This window comes from Desarmillaria tabescens, assembly GCF_030435595.1.
Source record: "Desarmillaria tabescens strain CCBAS 213 chromosome Unknown EV420scaffold_45, whole genome shotgun sequence".
Taxonomy (NCBI): domain Eukaryota; kingdom Fungi; phylum Basidiomycota; class Agaricomycetes; order Agaricales; family Physalacriaceae; genus Desarmillaria; species Desarmillaria tabescens.
The window spans coordinates 203,181-214,543 of NW_026848344.1; the positions used below are offsets into that span (position 1 = coordinate 203,181).

General features: G+C 43.5%; 1 protein-coding gene across 1 annotated transcript; it reads left to right on the plus strand.

Annotated features, from left to right (window-relative positions):
* Positions 1-10,480: 10,480 nt before the first annotated feature.
* On the plus strand, positions 10,481-11,086 carry EV420DRAFT_1569297 (uncharacterized protein). The gene is made up of 3 exons (XM_060474218.1): positions 10,481-10,499; positions 10,524-10,862; positions 10,920-11,086. Exons 2-3 carry the CDS (start codon positions 10,666-10,668, stop codon positions 11,074-11,076), a joined length of 354 nt encoding a protein of 117 aa, XP_060326020.1. The 5' UTR covers positions 10,481-10,499; positions 10,524-10,665; the 3' UTR covers positions 11,077-11,086.
* The last annotated feature ends 277 nt before the right edge of the window (positions 11,087-11,363 follow it).

Consider the following 11,363-nt stretch of genomic DNA (forward strand, 5'->3'; position numbering starts at 1 on the left):
CAGCACAGCCACAATTCCGCAGCTCAGATAGCAATTCCATGGCATTAGCTCTAATGCCGTGACCTTTCCTCAGTCTATACTAAGGCTATTATACTGCCAAGAGATTGCCGCAAGCATCTACTTCAGTACACTTGCTTCAATGTACTTTGCCGCAGCAACACAGCAGCTCAAAATTCCGGAGATTGGTGGCATTCTTGCTAATCACTTCCTCTATATGCAGTAAAAGCCATATGGGTGCTGTTACTTTCGAACCACAGTACACAGTAAAACCGTGTGGGTGCTGTTACTTTAGAACCTTGGGAACATGTGTTTGGTATCATTTCTTACCAATCTATGTACTATGGACTTACTAAGGACTCGCTTCAAGTATTCTAAATTTATTCTGGACTTGTAGTATAAAAGCTAGTGTAGTAAGGGTTGCTAGACACAAGTTACTGGAAACTAGCTATCATCCATGTTATCAACCACCGTTATCGCTTGTACTTGCTAGGAGATAGACAATAACAACATAGTCACTCCAAGTTATACTCTCTGTCACAGCTTTTCTTCTAACGGTATTGGTGTACACTCATATTGCACCAATACATGGAATTTGGTGTCCACAACTCGCTTTTATCTTTTAATCTGCCAGCATCATTTCACTTTCACCAGCCAGGATCGTTTTCATCAGTTTTCACCTTCTACGTCGCCATTGTTTTACCCAGCTCAGTTCAGGATCATTACATCCCCGTGTGGACTCAGATTAGGATCATTATTGCTGCCAGTAGCATCTGTCATGGAATTTTGGTCAACAGCTTCAGTATAGGATCATCAGTCATGGTATTTGGTATCTTGCCATCAGTTTCAGTATAGGATAGTCTCCGTGTAGACTCAGGATCAGTATCAGTTTCATTTTACTGCAGTTAACCTCAGTCCAGTTTTAGTTTCATCATCGCTCAGTTCCATTCATTGTTTGCTGCCACTAGTTCCCCTCATATCATCGCCAGTTCATCTTATCTTCGTTTTACTGCCAGTTTCTCATTTCTCGACTACAGTCTTTGTCTCTTGCCATCATGGTATTTGTTATCTTGCCAATGGTATTTCTCTTTGATGGCATTTTCTCTAAATCCGTCAACATCACCCACAGCTTTTACTAGTTAAATTGCCGTCACTTCATTCACAGTTTGCCGGTATTCCCAGTTATACTGGATTCCATTCCTTCTCATCTATTGAGACCCTTCCCAGCTTACAGCCAACATTTTCTAGTACTCAATCATTAAGGGTACTACTTTGTTGACTGAAAAGTCGCAGTGTATACTTGCGTTCTTGAGGAATTCATCGCATGGAGGTGCATCAAAACACTCGCACAACAACAAAGTCTTTATTGCCACTACACACCATTTGCCGTGAACTCCTCTAGAGTTTTGGTTTTTGCCATTGCCACAGAAGTTTAGGCTCATCACCGCATGAGAGAATGACAAGAGAATGATGACAAAAGGATGACATCATGGGAGCACAAATAATGTTTTCCAGGCAAGGCCACAAAAATAAGCTGTGTAGGTGGCTCAGTGGTAAACAAAGTATAAAATGCATGTATCTACAGTGCATTGCGAAGGAAGGGAGTGGACAACCATTAAACTGGCAGTGAAGATGTGAAATTTTTCTAAGTCCCAAGTCACATGAAGCGTTGATGAGCCTCAAGGCTCTGTACGCTCAGAATTCACGGATTTTAGCATTATAATAAATGCCTTGTCCACTTAGCGGACTTTCACTAAAGTCAACGATTGCAATCACGGCAATACCCACTCTTACTGCCAACTATCCTTCCCAGCTCGTATTCCGTATCAATATGCGCCACTTCATTAATGCTGCCAGGCACCTGATTGCAGATCTCATGGATTTAGGACCATCATTGATCGCCCAGCACAGCCATCGATGACCTCAGCATCAAGCGTCATTTAGAAGAATGCCGCAGTCAAAGTACCAACTCCACGGCAAAGACCTAATACCGTGACCTTTCCACTCACTTTACTAAGGCTGTTACAATGCCAAGATAATGCCGCACGCATCTACTTCAGTGTACTACCTTCAGTGTACTTTGCCGCAGCAACACAGCAGCCCAAGAGTCCATATGTCAGGGGAATTCTTTCTGATCACTAAGTCTATACACGGTAAAACCGTGTGGGTGCTGTTACTTTAGAACTCTGGGAGCACACGTTTTGTATCATTTCTTACCAATCGATGTACTAAGGACTTACTAAGGACTCGTTTCAAGTATTCTAATTTTATTCCGGACTTGTAGTATAAAAGCTAGTATAGTAGGAGTTGCTAGATGGAAGTTACTGGACACTAGCCATCATCCACGTTATCGACCACCGTTATCGCTTGTACTCGCTAGGAGCTAGACAATAACAACATAGTCACTCCAAGTTATACTCTCTGTCACGGCTTTTCTTCTAACGGTATTGGTGTATGCTCATATTGTGCCAATACATGGAATTTGGTGTCCACAACTCACTTTTATCTTTTAATCCACCAGCATCGCTTCACTTTCACCAGCCAGGATCGTTTTCATCAGTTTTCACCTTCTACGTTGCCATCGTTTTACCCAGTTCAGTTCAGGATCGTTACGTCCCCGTGTGGACTCAGATTAGGATCGTTATTGCCGCCAGCAGCATCTGTCATGGAATTTCGGTCGACAGCTTCAGTATAGGATCATCAGTCATGGTATTTGGTATCTTGCCATCAGTTTCAGTATAGGATAGTCTCCGTGTAGACTCAGGATTAGTATCAGTTTCGTTTTGCCATCGTTAACCTCAGTATAGTTTCAGTTTCAGTCCAGCCCAGTCCCAGCCATTGTTTTGCCGTCACTAGTTCCCCCTCATATCATCGCCAGCCAGTCTTATCTTCATTTTACTGCCAGTTTCTCGTTTCTCGACTACAGTCTTCATCTCTTGCCGTCACGGTATTTGTTATCTTGCCAACGGTATTTCTCTTTGATGGCATTTTCTCTAATTCCGTCAACATCGCCCACAGCTTTTACTAGTTAAATTGCTGTCACTTCGTTCACAGTTTGCTGGTATTCCCAGTTATACCGGATTCCGTTCCTTCTCGTCTATCGAGACCCCTTCCGGCTTACAGCCAACGTTTTCTAGTACTCAATCGTTAAGGGTACTACTTCGCTGACTGAAAAGTCGCAGTGTATACTTGCGTTCTTGAGGAATTCATCGCATGGAGGTGCACCAAAACACTCGCAAAACAACAAAGCCTTTATTGCCGCTACGCACCATTTGCCATGAACTCCTCTAGAGTTTTGGTTTTTGCCGTTGCCATGGAAGTTTAGGCTCATCAGCGTGACCCTCTAAAATGTTGCAGATTTGCCCAGCCGCTTTCGCCCAAAAGTCATAGGACAGCCACATGGGCAAAATGCCAGCTGGTAAATGAGCCTACACACCAGGAATCAAAAATTTAGAATCATCTTATTTTAGTTCTGAAACCTAATTATATAATCCCAATGCTGTTGGGAATACTTTATATGGATAATACACCTAGGGTGGCATCACATGATTAAGTTCCAAATCAGATCATCCTAAATTTTGGAATTTCCCATGTGCAGGGAAACAGAGTTGCATGCCACAAGGCTGCCACCTGGTTGGGACCCAGGTGCAACAAAATGGAGTGGTGATCCAAGCACACCCTGGCCCGGCACATCGCCCCCACATCAATTGATCACACTGTGTTGGTGATCTTGGCCAAGTAAGGTATTATGACTTTACCCCTATTTTTCCTTATCTTATCTTATCCTTATCCCTCGGAACCCTGAACCTACCTATCTTATCTCTCAGACCCATGATATTCCACTGGCACACTCCTTACCCATTTACCCAGTTGCCATCACCCCAGTTCACAACTGCTGCATCCCAGATGACCGACGACCTGCATGCACCATCACGCTTCTCTTGATGGCATCATGCTTCTTAGTAGTTGGACAGGAGTCGACTGCTAGTCAAGGGTGGTCTACGGGATGCAGCCTATTCAGATGGAGTCCTGTGCAGATACAGGTGACATGCGCTCTTAACTCTCATTCGTTGGGAGTGCACTTCTTTTAGTGTCCTCACCTCTCATTCATTGAAGGGCGCACTTCTCGCTGCATGCACCCTTGTAGATACTATTCTTAGTATGAGTCTAACATGTATTTAAGCTAGCCTACGCTGTGGCCTTAGACCCCAGCTTCGGCTAAGGTTATATACTCCTAACTCTTACAAGCTCCTTGCTTTTGCTATAAGTGACACCTAACTTCTCCCAATCTACCAATGCCTCTCTAACACTGAATCACCGAATGCGAGTGACAGGATAGAGATCAGCTTTGGTTCAGATTAGAGTTAGTGCTTAACATAAGGCAGGTCTGGGAAAGAGAGACTGGAGAAGGACTGGGATTGATGGAGTCTGGTGGGAAGTGGGACTAGGTCATGAGAAGGGATAGGTGAAGAAACAACAGTGACAGACAGATTGTGGCCACTTTCAGCAGAGGCTAGGATTTCCCAAATGGGAAAAGGTGGCAGTGTCTGAGTCACACCAAAATTATCGAGGGCAAGGGATAATTCTGTGCCATAGTCGCATGCTAGTTGAGCAGGTTCAAATTGATGACATCATAACACTCAAAGCATGAGTAGTATTACAAAGGAAGTGATATCCGACCATATGCTCATGTGTAGGATAGTAGTAAATACACTACAAAATAGTTTAAATAAAAATTTAAAAAAATCCACATGTAGAAGGGGCTTAGAGAGCATTGGAATTTTAACAGTTGAAGACAGCCAAGGGAATATGTTATCAAGGCTATCAAGATGAGTTTTCATCCCTCTTGGTTTTGCTACAAAGAAGAGATCAGAAGCTAAGATCATCACTGTTGGAATCCTCGATGTTGTGCAGGGTAGACTCCTGGCTGGTAAGGCCAGTTGATATGAACTTGTTATTCCTAGGCTCCTACAGAGCCTGTATTTATACTACTTCGCAATGTAATCTAGAATGTACTACAACTTTCTACTAGTCTTGTGCTTACTCAGCAACTCTCAGCATAATGCTGGATTGCTCCTTCTAGAACTTTCTGGCAAAATCCCAACAATCACTGGTGCTGACATGGCATGAGCGGTCTTGAACAGTGTAAATGCTTATCAGTGAAATCTGGTGGAAAATCCTTGGATGATACATCGATAATTTCTCAAGAAAGTACTGTTCCACTCTCGATGGGAACAGGGATCAAAGGCACTCATTCCATACCGGAGTGAGCTAAGTGCCAAGAACAAAGCCGATGAAGAGATTGAGAACAATCTAAGAGGGGACAAACTGGGAACTGCCTGCAGTAGAGACCCAAAGTATCACAAACTGGCAGTTGAGAGTAGGTTCCAGCTGATATGTTCATTCCGATGGAGTTGGCAAAACATACTGGTTGTCAAAAGTACTGAAAACACACCCACATGCATGAATTCAATCTTTTCAGCATGAAAGCTGTATACTCATGCCACTGGCAGTCGAGTCATTGTTCAGTAGTGGCGACACCAGCTTGAACCAGTTAACCCGACTTGGTAGGCTGATGCTTGAATATGGATGACCTAGAGAGTCCGTCCCAAGTTGATGTAATCCAGACTTTGTTGAACCGAAGAATAAAGCATACACGAGGACTATCATAACTGGAAGTCATGTTGTTCGAGTCCCAGTCACAACTGTAGATTTTTAGGCTAGTGGAAAAAAGGTTCAGCTGAATTAGCATGCCGTTGGTCAAAGCTGGTTGAAAGCAAAGTAAACAAACCGCATCACAACAGCATTCTAGGGCACGTACTTAATCTACTTTCTCTCACTCAACTAGATTCTCCTTAGATTTGGTCCCACTTCAAGAAATGCTTGCCAAGTAGTATGAGCAGAAATGCTCATTAATGATTATGATTGGTAGAACGTGTGCTGCCTGGTTGTGGAAGCGCTTGTAGCCCTGATCAGTATACTTTCAATAATTCAGAATATATTGCAAGTCATATGTGAAAACACGATGCCTCTGCATCAATATAATGCCCCCTCTTGAACTTGGCGATTCGGAGAGACTATCCCAATGACGTATAAAGGACTTTGCTGAGGTAGCGTCAAATGGATCAATATGCACATCTGTTTCTGTCAAAAGGGGTCCCCCGTCGAGCCTCATATCAAGAAAAGATGGAACATGAAGCACCAGACATTAGGAATACAAGTTTCCAGTTGTCACCTTACTTAGTCTCCATTGCGAGTTAAACCATGCCTTGAGTGCTAGGTATTGCAGTCCGGAGTTGCAGAAGTGGAGGGGGCAGCGGCAACATACCTCCACAATTTTACTTGAAAACATATTTCAGTGTCGCTGCATGATACGACTGTGATGTCAATGTGTAAGAGAGCTTCCTTCAATAGTTCATCCTCATTTCACAACTAAGAATTTCCTGGATGATTCACTGTGAGCCAAAAAAGATACAGGACACGTACAAAAAGCAGAGAGAAAGGGGTAGGTAGGCATACGGTCCTTCACTATCATCCTTTTTTTGAGTTATGACCCAGTCAATTTTAGCTGGTAAGCAGTGTGGCAATGAGGAGAAATAATATTGTGGTATGGGCTGTTGATATGACAGATGTCGAGCTCGAAGATGATGTGATGGCATCACTGTTCTGGTCAGTTCCCTTTTCATCCACCACCATCACCGCCATCGGATGGCACATCTACGGATTTCTTATCAGTTTGCTCAGCACCAATAGCATTGTGATCACGATGACTGGCCTTGCAGATCTTTGGCACAAAGGAGACAAACCAGTGGTTCAACCCATAAGGATCCCAATCTTTGGGTAGATTCTTGTGTGAGACTCGCTGGATTTCCCATAATGTGCTCTCATGTCGACCCTCTACTGCTTCAGGAGAGATATCATCCAGATGTTGAACACATCATATTCACTGACGTGGAGTGTACTAATTTCGAGCCTATGGCTCTTTTCACATTCACCCAGCAGAAACTCTATGTGGGCTCTGGCATGGGAGTTTGTATGGCTCTATATCGCTTCTCTTCCTTCAATCGAGGAGGGATGTCCTTGAAGTCTGAACTCAGCTAGGTTACTGTGCCTGTGGCTTCGCACTGTACCATATATGGTATACAGCTGTCAGCTCCAATCTGTTGACGGTGTACTGGCTGTATGAGTACATCCATCATGGCTGTGTGTATGGCCATATGTAAGGAGCTGGGCTTGGTAGGTCAGACTAGCATAAGACTATACCATGTAGTCATTAAAACATACCTAGCTTGTTTTCTGATACACCTCAACATCATCACCCTCGTTGGAGAACCGGTTCTCACTATAAAGAAATACCCCTAACAGGTGTACAGTTGTGTCATCAGTCCCAAGTATGCAAGAACACCTCTAAATTAGTCTGCAATGGCCTGGAAATAAATGGTAATGAAAGGTATTACTTCGTACTTAGCTTCTGAGCCCTGAGGGATAGCTAAATTTTACTCCCCAGCGATTCAGGGCTACATACCATACACACAGATGTCAATGGCCATCAATATGGGTGCTTCTCAAGCCCTCGACGGTACAGTTACGGTACCCGTACAACCATATTATACAGTGACGGTGCGAAGCCCTAACTGTGCCATGGCATATCTTCATGGTTGTGTAGCTCAATATCAGTCTGTTCTTATGCACTGTCTGGCCTGCTCTCTCAAGGAGAGACAGTGATGCATGTGACCTCGACAATACAACATAAACTCTGGAGGAACTGTGACTCTTCGGAAATGTTATGAAAAGATGTCACATTGAGTGACCTGCATATTGTCATGCTGGCATAGTTTGGGCTGTTGGAGTTTCAAGTGTCGCACATCACAGCGCAGTTGACATCGGAATCATCGGTTGTCAGGGTTAGTCAGGCAAGAACTCATTTATTACATCTTTTTGCTTCTATTAGTGTACACAGTGAGTAGATAAATAGGTAGTCGAATGAAGACAACCCTCATCTGTTTGCGAGGGTTCCCTGCTATCTCCGGGTGAGTGGCTGGAGAATTACCGCTTATCTCAACATGGGCTACTCTCGGTGAGTTCCACATTTACTTCATTGACTGACTGATATATTTGCAAAGGTTGTTCACTTCTCACTGGCGTGTTTCGAGGTTCAGTTAAACTTGAAAAGAATGGCAAAGTTATGTCAATGACCATTGATAAATCACAAAACCCTGAATGCCTCTCTTGGTTTTCTTCTCCAGAATCGGTATGATGATACTCACTTGAAACGATGCATCTCAGGAATGAACATAGATGAAAATACCAAGAATCTATATATTCATTCTTTAGCCACAAGGACACTGTTTACGAAAGTTCTTCTACATTTCTTCTAGCCTTACCAGATGCGCCCATGCCACTAGTGAATAATTCATACGATTTATCTCCCAAAATCAAGCTGGTTCCCTTCAAAATAGTCTCCAGCATCAGGCCATTTTCAGAATATCAATAACGGGCTTTGAACCTCGAAATCGATTGCGCCCTTTGAACGATTCAGTTTATCTAATGACTGAACACCTTGAATTTCTGTGAGGTGAATTTCGGGATCACTACAACTGACGCTATCATTTTTGGAGCCCTGAAACGGAAGCCTGAAGACCTTGGGAGCATCAGATTCTTGGTGGCCTGTCGCTGCCTCTTGCATCCTTCACGAATTTAACCTAGATGCGGTCAGCTTGAAGCAAAATCAGGCTGCAGGGGGAAGGACACACATGGGCAGCAAGGAGTTAATGTAGACTGACAATTATCCTACCAGCCATTATCAATGCCAAATGGTAAGAAATGAACCAACATTTTGGCAGTACGAAATCTATCACGAGGAAAACCAGATAATCAGGCCATGTGAGATACTAGAGATCTAGGTTATATCCTTCGAAGATGATGTTGAGATAAGCGGTAATTCTCCAGCTGCTCATCCGGATATAGCAGGGAACCCTCGCAAACAGGCGAGGGTTGTCTTCATTCAACTACCTATTTATCTACTCACCGTGTACACTAATAGAAGCAACAGGATGTAATAAACGAGTTCTTGCCTGACTAACCCTGACAACCGATGATCCCGATGTCAACTGTGCTGTGATGCATGACACTTGAAACTCCAACAGATGAATCAATTGGAGGATAACATGCTGAAATAAGATTAAGCAGCGAAAACATGCTGTTGATCAGAGATTAGTAAACCTGCGTGAAGAGCGTGATGCACAATTACCTTGTGATCACTCCTGATATCAAGAGAAGCCGCATTAAAACCAAAATTTGTAGATATATCCCTTTCCATTTAAATTTCCGAATCTCCGATAGTCCTGGGATTCGCGAACCTACAAGGATGGCTGGAAGACCCTGATGAGCAAGACCTGTTCTGCTGTAGGGGTGTCGATGAGACAACGTGGAGATCTGTACGTCATCCTTCATTCATGTACTAGGCTTCCTTTTCGCTTGCAGGGATCATCGACTTAATTCTCTCTCGCTCATACATCACACACATAATTTACATTTCGCATTCTCACTCCCATTAGAATCCATATTTGCGATTCTAATGATGTCAGCTGTCCATGCTATTAATCTATGGAATCCAGCCCCAGTGAAGAAGCATTGGAATTTGCGAATTTGCGATGACATCGGAGTCAACTACACAAAAATATACCATACTGCTTGCCGCACCAGAAGAACTGAAGTGTCAGATGATGTTTGGTTAATGAGCTACCAAGCTTGCGGTAGTAGGAGAGTGTACATACCACTGCATCAGTTATCCGTATTATTATTAGGATGAAATAATGAATGAGAGCGGGTACCTAGGATATGTTTAGCTGTAGCAGAAGAAAAGAGTCGAGACATATTGAGATAGGTTTAAAATCGGAGCTATTCATTTCAGTCACAGCGATCGAGGCTCATATTTCTTGCTTCATTATTGTGTTCGCAGTGAGAGTCGAAGTTTCATAAGTACTAGAAACACAAATAGTTTACCATAGCTTCGTATCAGTAGCTGGAGAGGCTACATGAACATGAACAAGCACTGTGTACATATTGTAAATAAGGAGCGGAAGAGACTTGTATGTCCACACATATCCACAAATTTTCTGTAAGCTCTAAGACAAACTGAAATTACATTCTATTCCATGGATGCAGAATATGCTTGACATTACTTATAGGTATTGGCTTCCTCCGGGTCGGCGACTCTTTACGAGGAGTGGCATAAGATGTCTTCTGAGGTGGTGATGTAGGGCGGATTATGTCGCTACGAGTGGTGAGTACCATGCATGGTAGTGGCAAAGAGAAGACTTGTGTCGGACTCGGGCGGCAAGGTTCAGATGGAATCTAATGAAGTGAGAACACGAAAGGTAAGTTATATCTCCGGAAAATACTACAACATACAGCGCTAACGACGACTCACAAGACACCAACTTCATAGAATGGGAGGCACCTATGGAATCAAGTAAATACCGTACATTAGTCCTGTCAGTGCTATTGATGGCGTCTGACTGTAGCCATGTGAAACGAGCCATTCTTCAGGATTCTTCTTGGTCAACTGGTCAGCCCCATCGTGTTCCTCGAATGTTGAGTCTCTTATATAAAGGCAACCTAGCACTTCACATCTCCCATCGCTCCAGCATTAAGCTCAGCTATCCAATGGTCAAACTCACTTCCAAGTTCGCTGCTCTCTCTCTCGCTGTTATAACGCCCATCATTTCGGCAGTTGATATCCGTCTCTGCGATGATGCGTACTATGTTAACTGTGATTGGAAGTACGATGTCCCGACTGGCAAATGCCTGAACACTACTGCCAGTGATGGTTGGACCGGATTCACAGACAATGCCGTGAGCTCGTAAGTGTTTTCCTCTGAGAGTGGATGTTCTTTGTTTCTCATTAGACTCTTGTGCAGTTACAACCAGACGAACACCGGCAGTTGTGGTGTATGCTACTATTATGCCGACGATGATTGCTTCGATCTTCTGTTCAGCAGTGGCGACGCTAGCTTGAACTGGTTCGCTGGATACAACGACCAGCTCTCGTCTATTTTCTGTTCTGAGAGTGCGTGATTGCGAAGTAGTAAGTTTTGAGGCTACCTAAATGCAGACTCTGCATGCTAATGAAGTTCGCAGTCTTGTAATCGTGAAGAGTTTCGACAGTGTAATTCGTGTATGTTGTATGCAATTATGTGTGTGATGATTTATGAGCCAGAGAGAATTAAGTTCCTGATTCAATTGAGCTTCTTCGAAGATCCATCATCCCTGCAAATGAAAGGAAAGCCTGGTGCATAAATGAAGGATCACATACAGATCATCGTGTCGTCTCATCGAAACCCCGGGCCTTGCTTGTAGGTTCG

Bases quoted from the DNA above. Each gene is read 5' to 3' on its own strand.
- EV420DRAFT_1569297 (XM_060474218.1), top strand. From the start codon at position 10,666: ATGGTCAAACTCACTTCCAAGTTCGCTGCTCTCTCTCTCGCTGTTATA. The intron at 10,863-10,919 runs GTAAGTGTTTTC...ACTCTTGTGCAG, and splicing joins ACAGACAATGCCGTGAGCTC to TTACAACCAGACGAACACCG.